General features: G+C 36.5%; 1 protein-coding gene across 1 annotated transcript in view; it reads right to left on the bottom strand.

The window, feature by feature from the left end:
- The window catches only part of CPS1 (carbamoyl-phosphate synthase 1), a 141878-nt gene that overhangs the window by 35779 nt on the left and 90585 nt on the right, over positions 1 to 15514 (bottom strand). The window contains exons 22-28 of the mRNA XM_082396353.1: positions 14402 to 14543; positions 13000 to 13065; positions 12492 to 12555; positions 10549 to 10730; positions 4177 to 4371; positions 3662 to 3729; positions 1910 to 1985 (exon numbers count right to left, since the gene is read on the bottom strand). Coding sequence (XP_082252479.1) covers positions 1910 to 1985; positions 3662 to 3729; positions 4177 to 4371; positions 10549 to 10730; positions 12492 to 12555; positions 13000 to 13065; positions 14402 to 14543 — 793 coding nt within the window. The remainder of the gene's footprint in view (positions 1 to 1909; positions 1986 to 3661; positions 3730 to 4176; positions 4372 to 10548; positions 10731 to 12491; positions 12556 to 12999; positions 13066 to 14401; positions 14544 to 15514) is intronic.

Raw genomic sequence — 15514 nt, forward strand, 5'->3', positions numbered from 1 at the left:
TTTCAGGTGTACAGCATAGTGATTCAGTATTCAGAAAATATGATTAAAATCCACCTCAGTATAATAACTGACAAGGTTCTCTTTATCTGCTCCTTGTTTTTCTGCTTTTCCACCATCGTTATAATCAAGACTCCCCACCATGTTTGGCATCCTAGCCATATAAGTGAATGCTTTATCAGTTTCTAGCAACTCCATGCTCTTTCTCAGCTTCAGGCCTTTACATAACGCTGTTCTTTCTTCCTACTCACACTCACAATGTAAACCTTTTAACTCTGAATCAACTATTTGGAATCAATTTAAAAGTCCCTTCTTCAGGGACTGGACCCCGATACTTTTACACTCTCCTTCAACGTCATGTATTTTCTCTATTGCAATGCTCATCATATTTAATTATAATTATTTGATGTCTGATGTCCCTAGTAAAGAGAGTCCTCTGTGAGACTATCTTTTCATGAATGTAACCCCTGATAAACTGAGAACAGTGTCATTATATAGCAGGTGCTAAATATGAATGGATACATAAATATATCAATGATTAATGGGGGCTAGTTTTACTCTAGATTCACTGAATTGAGAATCCCAGATTCTACTGTAATTTGACGGGGAGACTTGAACCAGAAGTACTCCATTAAGACATCTCTATTATAAAACTTTGGCCCTGTAAGGATTCTATCCACCTGCTAGCAGAAAAAAATATTTTAAAAATATTCTACCAAGTAGAGGCTCTATAAGATCCACTGTCCCAGACAGAGAACACCTGCCTCATCATTCACATGAGACCAGCTGGGTCAGGCTGCTGGTTTCTCAAAAAGATGAGTGTGGCAGGACCCCTCGCAGGGAGTGAGATAGAGAAGAGGACAGTATCTCACTCCAGAGCACATTAATGAAAACTGGCCCTTTGGAGAGAGTCCCTCCTCAGTTATCTGACTTCCACACAAAAGTGAATTCAAAATCCACTTGGTTTCTTTTTTATACTCTGTCTCTTCTCACTCTTTATCCTTATGCACTCTTTTCACTGACCAAATTTCCTTGGGGAGCAACTGCCAGGCAGAAACGAAGCCCCGCTTCATGTGTGCAGGAACAATCCATGCTCTTTATTCCTCTTTCAAATGCCTCTGATTTCACTCTTTGGCTCCCTCCAAACTCCACTTGCCTAACATCAAACTCTTCTCTATGAGTTGTGTTTTCTCTCTCACTCTCCTTTTTTTTTTTCTTTTAGCCCTATCTAGCTTTTGAAAGCTTTTAAAAAGAAAACATTACTTTTATCCTCTACAGTACAAGGTCTGCAGATCAATAACCCCACTGGGCAAATCTTAAATGGATTACACTGAGGTAATGCCGAAGAAGAAAGTAAAAGCTGGGGCAGTGGAGAAAGCTGGTTGAGTGAACACAGAATTATAAACATTTTTATTAACTTACAAATGGAATGTACCAAAATGAAAAAAATCAATAGGTGAGTGAGGGGATTTACTATTGAAGTTGCAGGATTGACTAAGGCAAAGAAAGTCTCTCCAGGTGTGAGAATTAAAAATCAGGGAAGCCTTCACTTGTTCGTGATGACAATGGTTGGGCTGCCCTTGAGGCTGGGAATCCCACGGATAACTTGACCAGCATCTAACTCATTAACAGACAAGTTTCTGCTTATGCAGCCTTGCTCTTGGAGACTAAAATCGTATAAATCTCTGTTCTGATCAAATATTCACTGGTCTTCCTCTTCTTCCACTAACCCTAAGGATCCAAATATAATTAAATGCATATGTGTTTTCTCATTTCTATATTTAGGAGTATAATGGGTAGAAGAAAAAAGGAAAAACATCATAACAACATCCTGTGCAAAGAAAAACAACATAAAAACAAGGTAGCAATTAACAGAAGAGGTAAAAGTCACCAGAAGGAAATAGGACACTACCTGAGAGACTCTAGTGGCCTCCTCCAGGAATTTTTTCATCTCATCCTCGGAGAATACCACATTCATGGCAGACCCACTGGGTAAGGAGGGGGAAAAAAAAGAGGTCAGTTTCTTTTACCACTTCAGAAGTAAAGCATGCTAGAACTGATTGCTTCTCAGAACAGTTCCAGGCAACCTCTAGTTCCAGACTAGGCTAAGTAAGAGGGTGTCTCTTTCTACATTGAGACTTTATGTAATCAACAGGACAATCAACCAAAGTAAAAAGTCCCCAAAGTTGGGGACGAGGAAGGGGGGTGAGACATGTGATAATGCCCAAAGAGAACCATGGTAGCTCTTAGCGATGGCACATCCCCAAGGTTCAGCCTTTCTGATTTATTGTTTTAACTCTCTTCTGGTTCCAGGTAATACTTATACTGTAACAGGATTCATCCCAGCATCTAGCTTTCTAAACTTGTGTCTTCAGAGTTCATTACCCATAGCTGATCTTAACCCACAAGTATGCTGTCAAAGCAGGTCATTCTACTATCTCAGCTGGGTTACTAAAGAATCAATTTTTTTAGTAACATTTGCAAATATAATGTATGGTATCTGACTGAAATGTATTCAGCTGTGTCCTTTCAAATTCTTGAGAAAGAATACTATCTGAAATCAATTTACTCTGAATTTTGGCATTTTCAGAGTGGGATGGGAGGGGAGGAAAGAAGGAAGACTAAGCAGGAGGGAAGAAACAAGGAAGAAAAATATCACTTTCCACTTCCTTTTAAAAGTAACTTTTTCTTTACCTTTCCTACTATATTGCAAATTTTATGCTTGAAGAGCTTTCAATTTCTTCATCTACTTAAGACATGAAGGCTAAGGTCTTAATGATGCTGATAATTCACAGTATAGGGAACTAAAAGAAAGATACGGATTGCAATGATGTGAGGGAGCACAGTAGTCAGAGCGATCCCCCCTTAAATGCCTGTGTTGTTTAAATTAACTTACGTTAATACCTCAGAGAAGCAGTAGTATTGGACTGTGGTTTACACAAAATGTCACTTAAAGAAAAAGGAAAGTTTCCCACCTCACTTGAAATTTTTCATTATTTTAAAGGATCCCGTTTCACATTCCATTTACACTTTCAAACTGTACACAACAAATTACATTTCTCTTATTATCCCCTGTTCAGTGAAGTAGCTCTTCACATGTGGTAACATCTGAAGAGAGTGACAATTGACGACTTCTCCTTTGATGACAGAACTTAGTTTCAAAGTTTATTATAAAAGACACTGTCCATGTACTCCAACATTGTAATTCATTTATTTAAAAAATCTGATCTAAAAAAAAAAAAAAATTCAAACCATAGGCACCATCGTAAGGTGCTGACAACAGTCAAAGATAAACTGTCATTTCTGGGTATCAGAGAACAGATGCTGGTGAGACATATCCCAAGCTTGTTTTGTTTTGTTTTTGCTCTTCGGTTTTTTAAATTGTCCTCTTCTCAAATGTAAAGCTATCCTCCTCCATTTGGCAAGGAGATGTCCTAAGCCATGCTTCTAAGATGTAGGATTGGAGACACTGTGTTGTCACTCCCTGAAGGAAAAGCATTAGGCTGAAGAACTGTGCACAGGTCTTCACTCTGGCTGTGTTGGTATGGGGATTGTCTATGGATTTACAAATTGCTACACATCAAAGCCTAGTGCTGTTAGCATACAGAATGCAGTTCTGTGTCTCCTGACTTTTAAATAATAGTTTTAGAAAACAATATATTACCTCAAAACATAGGAAGGTCTCAACAAGCAGGGGTAGCCCACTGACTTCGCAAATTCCAATGCCTCGTTCTAATTAACAGAAACAACAACAACAAAATGCATGAATAGTTTAAAATATTCAATAAAAATGCAGAACGGTATCGTTAGAACAAGTGGTAACCCAACTCCTTTTATTCTTTCTCTCAAAAGACACCATTAAAATGTAAACTGGACACCAAAATACATAAAATTTCTAGTTTCTAGAATAACTCTATGGAATTGATTTTTATTTTTCAATAAATATCAAGTCTAGTTCAAAAATAGTTTGAACTTCTTTTCATTGTTGGAATCAATGAGAATCCTATCAGTTTATAACCAGCATTTAACTGCAATCGTGGAAATTCAGCAACTTTAAAGTAAATTCACTAAGCATAGTGCATTCTCTCTGCCCTGCTGTTAGCATCTGCAGTCGTTAACATTCAGGTTATGACTCTGCAAAATGGACCATTAAAAACAGACTCGTGTTTCTCTCCTTACCAAAGTGTTAACGGCTTTCCATGGTGCCTGAGACACCTTCAGCTCGTCCAAGACAGCTGAGAAGATGGAGCGATCCTCAGCCCTGTCGATCTGCAGAGGGCTCGTGCCCATGATCTTGACACCGTTCTTGTACAGGGGGACTGCCAGGTTGTTTGGAATCTGGCCCCCGACTGATATGATACAGCCACTGCACGCCTGAAAAACATGTCCTCGATGTCAGCCTCTGGACAATGAACAGCTGTGCTAATACTGCCTCTGTTTCCTTTCTGAGAATGCTGAATGAACATGACTGCGATATTTTCATTATTCCCATCAATGGATATATTGTTATGCCACAAAGAGGTAAACGGACTTAGTCCTGACTTTCCAGGCACTTACCTGCTAAAATCTTTGTAAGACTCCCATACAACTACACATGATAACCATGTAAGACTCCCATACAACTACACATGATTATCGTGCACGACTTCCATACAACTGCATGTAAACGTGTGACATTTGCATGTGTGGCAATTAAAAGAAAATCAAGTCAATGAACATTTCCATCCTGTACTTTACATTATAATCAACTAATTCTTGAACTACTGTTGTAATTTCTTAAACGGATACAGATCTCTCCCTTTAACATTCCCCTCTGTGGCTCCTCTCCACCCCAGCACTTCACATTCAGATTCATCATTCAAAAGACTGCTTCACCAAGTTACTCCTATACTCGGAGTTCTCCAAAGGTTTCCTTTGCCTAAAGGCTATAGTGTTAACTCATTACCGCTGGGGCCATCAAGACTTTCCAATCTTATCTATGATCACTCCTGTCAGCCCCAGGAAAACTACCTACTCACCGTCCCACCTTCGTGCATTCCCACCAGCAAGCTCTCTCATCTCCACGTAATCTTTCCCTGCCTGTTTCCTTTCTCCCTTCTCCTTTCCCTTATCAATTTTCTAACCATCCCTAAAGTCCAGTCTAAATCCTACCTCTCATTGTGACATCCTGTCTCCTTTACTGCTGCTTGGTACCTGTCTACAGTACCCAGAACTCATTTTAATTCCTATTTCCTTACTATTTGCCTTATAAGCAGTCCCTGAATCATTAAACTTAATCTCGTATGAGCAGTCAAAACTCCAAGATTTTTTTCTTAAAAGCCCACCAAATCCCAAATTTTCTTGAGACTAGTGGTAGAGAGGTGAGGGTGAGCCAAAGAGGGATGGTGGGGAATTGGGTTTGGACTTAGAAGTCCCTCCTCTTCTTGGTTCCCTCTGTGAAACTCTCCCTGAGGTTCAATCTTCTTGTCTGTAAAATTAGGATAATACCTGCCTACTTCATAAGGTTCCTATGTATGTAGATCAAATAAGACAATAAACATTAAAGGTGTTACTACATTATAAGTTATAAATAAGACATTATTATTTATATTAGAAAATATTACAATATCTGATAGGCCATTGATCTGGGCGTAATTTGTGTTTGCTTTAATGACCTACTAATGAATGTTGCTGAAGTAATACATATGTGCCAAAGGTATTTTGTCATTATTTGAAATTATTCTGAAATATTTTTTAAAGGGATGAAGCTCATTTCTCTCTGATAAGAGAAATTACGTACTGCCCAAGCAAACACCCTGCAATTAAGTGCTCAAATTCATTGTAAGCATTATGGAAAATAACAGTCCACATTTCTGCATATTTATAAGTACATTTAAACTGCTTTTATCGTCATTTTTTATGTTCGATATCCATTTTTTGCAAAACCTTTAATAAATATTATTCTCTTACCTATAGTATTTTTATTTGCTTATCATTTTTAGTTTATTAACAGCATTAATATTTTAGAAGGCTAGAAACTAATTCCTCAATTAAATATATAGAAAAGTCTCTTATGTGAAAGACTTCAAAATAAATTCTAAAATTAAGGGAGAAGTAGCCAGTTATGAGCAAATGTCAGAGACAATTGGACTAAATAGGTACTTACAGCTGAATAAAAAGGCTCTAAGTAATAAATATATCAATATTTTCCAAAATAACTCTATGGAATTGATTTTTGTTTTTCAATAAATTAACAAATTTTAAAACAATAATAATATGCACTGCTACTATTTATTAAGTACATTACTATATACCCTAGACGATGTTTTGACTTTCATGGTCATGGTATCACGTTGAGGCAGTTATTACTATCCCCATTTTGCAGTTAAATAAACTGAGGCTTGGTGAAGGTGAAATGACTTGCCCATTTTTCTTATCTAGCAAATACAGACTTACTTGAACTCAATTCTACATATTGTAAAGCAGTTATGCTTACCTAATATACCAAATCTTTGAATCTGAAGCTAACCCTGTTTTTCTGGCTGGTTTCAAAGGTAGTGAATGTTAGAAGTTAGAAGAGCAATTTCTAAAACACTCTTTTTGGGAAGTGGTAGATAGAAAAACATTCACTGCAAAACCCTATTCTCGTCATTGACCTCCAGAAATAAAGACCATCATTTGGAAGACAAATCACATCCATAGGAAAGTTTTAGAGTAATGGTGTGATGGTTTGTGCAGGTTTTGCCTGAACAGCAAAGATAATTCAGTAGAAGAGAACATTTATGGGATGAAGTTAATAGATGAGAGTTTTGTGGAAGAATTTTATCTTAAATTGTCCCCAACTCCAAGCACAGAACTTGTAGGGACTTAGGGAAGAGAATCTGGTATCCCACACAGACAAATTATTATCATACATATTGATACAATCACACAAATAGTTTCAAGTAACTTTCTGAAATAAAATAGTCTAAAATTCAGATTTGTTTCCCAGATTTCCAAATACTTTAGGCCTAAAGTAATTCCATTAGTGTCCCAAAGTTCCACCGATGTTACCTAGATTTGTTTGTAGTATTTTTACCCAGCTTAGTTTCTTAGTTTTTTAAACCTGATATCACAAAGCTAAGGTATCACTGCACAAAAACCTTTCTGAAATAATCTTTAAGCTGAAATTTATTTTTAGCAGTGAGGAATGAAAAGAAAATTCTTCAGATTTATTTGAGAACATCTCAACTTCCCTTAGACACTAATCACTTTGGTCAGTCCTTATTTTTATAAACAAATTAAATGCTGTATTATTGACAGGATACAATGTAAGAAAACTTGTCTTATTAATGGAAATAGCATTTACTTCATCAAAAAATAGCCTTGATTTTTGTAATTTCATGTATTATCTCTAATTTACAAGCCTCCACTATTTATATTCTGTCAGTGAAGTTGATCATGCATTATTTTTTAGTAATTTGCATTTTAGTAAAACATTTTTAACATTTCAGACAGACTCTTAAGCTTATATTTAATTACAATTAAACCAAATGCTAGGAATGAACCCCAATCCTGGTTTAGAGTGATGCATTACCTGATGGGTTTTGCCTGTCACTAATTAATGTCTGTCACTCTTTCATTCACTTAACTCAAGTTGTGGTACAGAGGTACCATTGTCTACATATACATATGGTATTAGGTGTTAAAAATAGGAGAATTAAATCATTAAGCAGAGTACATATTTATGGGGTATGATCCAGTAAATTATACATCATAAAAAGCAAGAAAAATTGTATAATCAGGACTCAAATCAGACAGGGACATCATAAGGTGTCAAATATGTTGCCTGGTATTTTTTTTTTGTTTTGAATATTTGAATTTTATTTTATTTAGTTTTTATACAGCACGTTCTTATTAGTCATCCATTTTATACACATCAGTGTATACATGTCAATCCCAATCTCCCAATTCATCACACCACCACCACCACCCCCCGCGGCTTTCCCTCCTTGGTGTCCATACGTGTGTTCTCTACATCTGTGTCTCAATTTCTGCCCTGCAAACCGGTTCATCTGTACCATTTTTCTAGGTTCCACACATATGCGTTAATACACGATATTTGTTTTTCTCTTTCTGACTTACTTCACTCTGTATGACAGTCTCTAGATCCATCCACGTCTCTACAAATGACCCAATTTCGTTCCTTTTTATGGCTGAGTAATATTCCATTGTATATATGTACCACACTCACACACCAAAACATAAAAGATAAAAATGCAAATCTCTTCTCAGGGAGCAGAACTCATGAGCACAATCATAAGGAATTAATGACTTCAGTTTAAAGGGTTGCTCTTTATAAAGTTGAAAAACACTGTCTGCAGCCAAAGGGATATATCGCTATAACATTTTCTCCTTAAAAAAATAAAGAACAAGTGGGAAGGAGATTTTGGCATTTCTAGTATCTCCTCTCACTCAACTTCTGATCAAGACCTCCCTCCAAAGCAGCCTGCTTTACTCACAGGCCATGTCACTTTTCTGACTTCCCCTTAATGTTTTCTTTAGAGGTGCATCTTTGATTCCATGGAAACAGGCTTGGTCCTGAACTAGACCAAGAGACCTGGACCAAGGGACCTATCATACTTTCTATCATCCCATGTAGCTATGTATCCTTGGGAAAGCCTATTGCCCTTCTAAGTGACTCAGATGTGTGCTTTTAAATAAGTTTAGACGTGCTTCCAATTTTCCGCAAATTTACAGCTGAATGCCTCAGTGCCTTCAGAATCTCTAGGGGCATCCAAGGTCGAATAAGGGCAGCCTTCTGAAGGTTGAGGCACACCCGGTATGAGAGACAATGCCTGTAAAGCCTGCTGTGAGGAGACACACAACAACCTTATACAAGGAAACACATACACAAATATATGTACATACGTGTATGATATGTGCATATTATATATAACATTTCTTGTGGGGTAGTTTAAAGAATACGTCAATGGCATATTGTTCTTATGTTCTTCAACACAACATTTACAATTACCTTATTATATATAGTAGCACTATAAAAACCAATTAGCTTCAAATAAGCGCCAATTTATTTATTTCTATCATACTGAATTCAGTTATAACAAAAGGACCTCATTATCATCCATGTGTAACTGCATCCAAAGGCAGTTGTAGAAGTTTTTCATCTTTCCTTAAACCATTTCATGGGGAAATAATTAATTATGTGTAAAATGCCTGCTGCTATTGCTTGTAATGCTTGTTAACATTTTTAAAACAATTATGTAACTTTTCACATATTACGTCATGGATTCCAGTTTTATTTTAATGTCTTAAAGGTAGGGACCTGGTTTTATAGCTCTCTATCCTGCTGAACCTGATTTTTAAAAGGTATTCAAGAAATATTTGCAGAATGTACTTGTTTTGATCCCCACTTATGCGTCTAAAATGAATTATAAAATCATTAGAAAAATCAGGTCAGAGAGAGAACTAAAAATTGTGTATATTCTACCTAATGGTTTAGTTTCATTATATTACAATATTAGTAGGCCAGGCCTAAATATTGATAGAAAAACATGATGATACATCAATCTTAAATTTGTCTATATTTTTCTTCACAATAATAAAATCATCACATTGTTCTAGCACAATACTTTATACTTGACAATGTGATCTCAACTACAAATCTCATGTTGCCTTCACAGTACCTGCATGTAGAACATTTAAAGACTCATATGATTCATAAACAAAAAAAGAGATGAAGCCCAGAGAATTTATATAACTGGCAAAAATCAATGAATTTTCAAGTCAAGAATTTAAGTCTTGTGGCTCCAAGTTACAATTTTTTTTCCTTAAGTGACCATATTTTGTACATAGGGATGATTCTCTGTAGTAGGAAATGAATTACAATAACATCAAAAGGCACAACTATTGGACATCACTCTAAAATTTTCAAGTAGGTATTTTTTTAATTGTAAGCTAACTTGTTCTACAGACTTACAGTAACCTGGGATCATATAAATCCACAGTGAAGATACACTCAATAATATTGGAGTGGAGATGGAAGAGCTACTTCAGAGCAAGCTATAAAGGCACCAAAATCATTCAGAATAAACTCATTGATTTTAAATTGAAGACTACTGGCTTCATCTGATAGCATAAAGAATTAACCAGTCCTCTGTGAACAACTGTCTCCTCTGAGAACTGGTCATCATTAAACTGCAACAGCACGTAACTAGAGAGAGGCTGCTTATCATATGTCTACATGACCAATTAAATCGTTTTGCAGAATATTTATTGGGGCTGTCTTGTGCTAATTAATATGTATCGGGCACATGTTACCAAGAAGAATTTTCAGTAGAGCTAGAATGCTTAGAAAGAAAAAGTGAATTTTATATGAAAAATAATTACTCTGTGCCAGGGCCTCAAGAATCTAAGGCTAGGTGATATTTTTTTAGAGTTTCACTACGAAATGAGACAATGGAAGACACCGGCAGCTCTTTCTCCTAAGGGGAATTACAATGTAAATCTACATACATGAATACACATATATAAAGTATGCACTGCATATATTTTTCTCTTTGTTTTTTTTACCTCCTGATGGTAGATGTCTAGGATTCTCTCCAAAGACAACTCTTCGAAGTACAGCTTGTCACACTCATCAAAGTCTGTGCTCACAGTCTCAGGGTTACAGTTTACCACCACTGTCTTCTTGCCAAGCTGACGCAGCGCGCGGATACTGGAGACGGCACACCAATCAAATTCCACGCTGCTGCCTGCAGAGACCATGAGATTGGGGAAACAGGGGAAGAGAAGCCTGAAGTCACCACGCAAAGAGAAGCAGAAATATACTGCCAATCAGTCCAGGCTAAGGGAGCTAATGCCCTTTCAGTTCAATTTTTAAAACTCCAAAATATACATGTGAGATCTATTATGTACACTACATTAGTAGTAGTAAAAACAGGGACTAATTAAACAATGACAGGTTGGCTTGTTTTGTATGCTAAGTTCTGCAAGAGGTAATCTCCATATTCAAAGCATTCAGAATCTGAAAGTTAATGGGAGATAACTGTAATAATAATTTTAAAAACTTCATTTACTGAAAAGAAACTCAAAGTGAACATATTGACCTCAGTACACAAAAGTAGTTAAGTTAGAGATCAAAATACTTGAGTTCTTATTTCAGTCCTTCCACTTACCCTACTGTCTGAGGGCCAAACCCAATGATCCCTGAGGTGCCTTGCAGCTCTGACATATCTTGATTGATTGGAAAGCCCTGGCCTTTCCAAGCATATCCTTTTAAGCTTGGCAAGGCCACCCCATGCAGAGTGAGTGACCTTCTAGGAAGTAATTTGAAGTATAATAATGGCCTAAATGCCTCAAAATATCACCTCTACTGGGATGCCATAGAACTGAAAGTTCTGGGATTTGTACTAATCCTTTGCATTAGGACTTTGTCTCCTAAAAATTCTTATCAGAATAATAAGTTGTCCAAATATAGTAGCATGTTAAATCTCATTATCAATTAAGTATGCACTTGATTATCAGCTCAGCTAATCTTTCCTAGGCCCTAAAGTAATGTAGAATTGTTGCATAATTAGGTGAAGAAAGGTTTCGAGAGGAGAAGGGTAGATCCTGGTGAAGGCGTCCAGACCATTTAGCCATAAGATAACTGAAGTGGCAAAGGTATAAACACTTTTGACCTACTTTAAGATCTGGCCAAAAATTGGCAAACTACCATATCCTGAAGCACTTAGTTAATTGTAAAAACTATAATAAACTATGCTTAAAGTAACAAAACAAGACCACATACATTTAAATCATATATTTCATCATTTCCATATTAGAACACCTTGCAGAGACAAAATGTTAGATATACTTATTAAGAAACATCATTGTCTATTTAAATATATACTTTGTAACTGTAATAGATCTTGATTCATTATTATCATTGTCTATTTAAATATATACTTTGTAACTGTAATAGATCTTGATTCATTATTAAATATTCAGTTTTAAGTGACTGGGAGAAATATAACAATTTCTGGTGAGAATGTTTTAATTAAATTATGTAATACTCTTCCTGTGCCCCAAAGAGAAGAGCTCTTTGCATCTAATGTCAACACAAGTCATATGTTAGGTCAGACACTGGGTCTACAAATATAATCACTGGCTGATGGATAAAGTTCTTGAGCAAATAAAGATCTTTGTGAAAAACTATGCGGGAAGAGAAAAAGTCAAAGTGTAATTCATTCCCCAACCCCAGTAAGAGACTCAACTTAGTTCATGAGGATGAAAATGATAAAGGGATGACATGATAAAATGAAAGAAGATGGAATCTGTGGTTGAGACCCACAGTTGAGTCCTACTTCTACCACTTAATAGCTGTATAAGTTGGGCTACATGTCTCTGAACCTCTGTTTCCTAATTTGTAAAATTTTTATTATGACAGCATTTAGTTTACATAGTTCTTAGAATAATGGAATTAACATGGATGAAACTGAAAAGGCCTATGTAAATATAAGTTATCACTTTACCAATGTGATATGGACCACAGCCCAGCACCATCATTCCATGTTCATCAAAATTGATATCATGCTCCTGAGGGAAAAAAAAAGGAAGATGTGGAAATTATTACATTATTCTTCCCTCTATTTAAACTGTGTCCTTTGAGTGTGTCTTCCCCATTCTTCCTCTTGCTGATATGCATCCTCTATTAGTCTTTGGGAATCCATAAGTATAAAGTGTTATACAAGCCCTACTTATTCATAAAAAAAAATATTCAATATTTTTAATTAGATAGTCATGAGAAAACAGCATAATTGTATGATCATGTAACCACTGTCTTTATCTCTTCACTTGTTTGATTTCACCATCTTAGGGCAGTTCTTAAAAGACTGAGTACAGAAACACATCATCACATTCAACTCACATGATGTCACTGTTTATTACTAGATAACCAAAGACACACAAAACGTATTCCCCCATGTGGACCATTTACTAACTCTAGAGCTTTCTTCATTACAGAAATTTGGCAGTTCCTACCTGACCATTGTAGGTAACATAGAGGTAGTTTGTTACTGATGGGTATTCTGCAGCCAGTGTATCAATCTGCAAGATAAAGTAAATAAATACTTACATACATAGGGATTTTTACTCCCCTTATTATAATTTTTTTTCAAGAATACTGTGGACTTTTTTTTTTGTTCTGCATTCATATTCCTTTAACGTCCATTACTATCAAATATAAAGACAAGAAAAAGGTATGTACAATCCAATTGCCTTCTAATTCTAAAAGTGAGAGGGGAGAAAAAAATAATGATACAATTTAGCTATCACTTGGGCAATGAATGACAATACGCATTCCAGAGCAACAGATCATTACATAGTACCTCTCAGGAAGACAACAAGGTGGTCATATAGTCAACTGGTTATCAGGAAAACTTACCCAACCAGCTGTCTAAAGCAACTGCAAATAAAATCTAAAATCAAAGCAAAATGACCTATATATAAGGATGTCTTTGGTTTGCAAATTAATGCATAGGATTTAAGTTACCTATGGCACTGAGCTATGGGATGACATAAATACCACAAAGCATGAGGAAGAAGGGAAGAGGACAAGATCTCATTGAACATATTTGGAAAGAGTAAATCAATTCAGCTCTCAAGGGCCAGGAGCTCAGCTTAGTGAGCAAGAATTTGGGCCCGACAGGGCAAACTAATTTAAGGCAAGTGAGAAGGAAGAAAGATAATAATTGCTGAGTAGAAAATATTCGGCATCAAGCCTGAGACCTAAGGTTATGTGTGTGCCCCCTGAGCACATGGGGAAAAGCCAATGATTTTAAAGGACAAATCCCAGCTGGTGGTACTTTAAGCCAAAGCATCTCTTCTACTAAAGACCCAAAAAAAATCACAACAGTACACCTATGAAAATTCTTGTGTGATTGTCATGAATACTAGATGAGCTCATTATGCCCAACCCTAACACAATGAATACTAAATGAACCATAATGATGGGGCACTTAAAATAAAGTATTACCCTGTAAATAGTCAGTGCCAAGAGAGATGACTATTCTTTTCAAGAGGGTCAGTCACTACACTAGGGCATTTCAAGTCCTTCTATTATGCTAAGGATTTCTCTTACTACAGATATATTTGCACGTGGGTCAAAAAGTAGGAGAGGTCATTTTGATTTTTTTTTTCATTTAGGCCAAGAAAATCATGTACTCACTCTTCCCTTTATATCCCAGTGTCCCTTCATCCTTTCCCCTTTAAAGCATAAATCAATCCTGTGCTGAATAAAATAAGTGACATCATGGGCATCAATTGAAAAAGTAAAATCACTTTTGAATTCCACCCCTTTTTACTGAAAATGGCTCTATGAATTGGTGCCTACATTTCACCCAAGGAATCCTGGGAAGAAAGAAAAACTCCTTTTCTCCTTTACCTGTTTAACCCAAGGATGAATGTTTTTCTTTAACCTCAGCTCCCTTGTCTGGGCCTCAGTCAGCCCGAGGCATTTTGAAATCTGCTTGTCTGAGAACCCAATCTCCTTTGCCTTTTTCAGGGTTTCTTCTGTAATGGACTCACTAGAATTTAATGAAAAAGAGGATTCAAGTTTAGACCAAACACAATAAGAAGCAGTGAACTATTCACTTTCAAAATCACCAAAGGCTCCTTATTTTCCAACTTCAACATACTTAGGTCTCCTGCCTTTTAAAAATACACGAATAACCAACTAAATGGTCTAGCCTCTATGAAGTCTACTATTTGCAATACTGACTTTCTCAAACATGTGGTTTCCCACTTTCACACCCTATGCACCCTCTTCTCTTCTTAATTCCTGAAAAGTGACTTCTGCACCAAGTGTCCTAATGAATTTGCTCTTTCAAAAATAATCAGAACCTCTTAAATCCAGGAGTCTTTCTTAATTTTCATTTTCTCAGTCTTTCAGCATATGTCCCTTTTGATGTTCTATTCTTTAAAGATATTTTTCTCTGGCAATAAGTTGCTTCTCACCCTATTTTATTACAACAACAATTTACTGTGTTTTTTCTCCAAGGCTCTATCCTCAGTTACCTGCTTACATCTGGCTACTTTCTCTCCCTTCCGAAATTTAGTCACTGTCATTGGCTCATAATGACTAGTTATCCTACATAACTAGTTGATGATTCCCAAATCCGTAGCCCCTTCTCCAGTGTCTGACCTGTGTTCCAGGTCTTTATGGGCTTTGAGAATTTCTTCATCTGCGCATCCCAACATGCCATCAGACTGGGTATCCTCTCCATAAACTGTCTCTATTTACTAATGTTACATATCTGTCTGTGTTGAGAAGATAGTTCTGTGATTTTATGATTATTTTCCACTGAAGCCAGATTTGTCTCCTCACTTTCCCCATGCTCATTTCCACAGTGTAGACACCATTCACGTTATTTCTCTCACCTGTAATGCCTTTGACATTCCTGTCACCCACCCATCTTCTCTCCAGCTCCCAGCTTCATAGGTCAGCTAAAGCCAGGGCTCATCCTCGAAGCCTTCTTAGTCTGCCCTAACCCACACA

Source organism: Balaenoptera borealis (genome assembly GCF_965194805.1).
Source record: "Balaenoptera borealis genome assembly, chromosome: 6".
Lineage (NCBI taxonomy): Eukaryota > Metazoa > Chordata > Mammalia > Artiodactyla > Balaenopteridae > Balaenoptera > Balaenoptera borealis.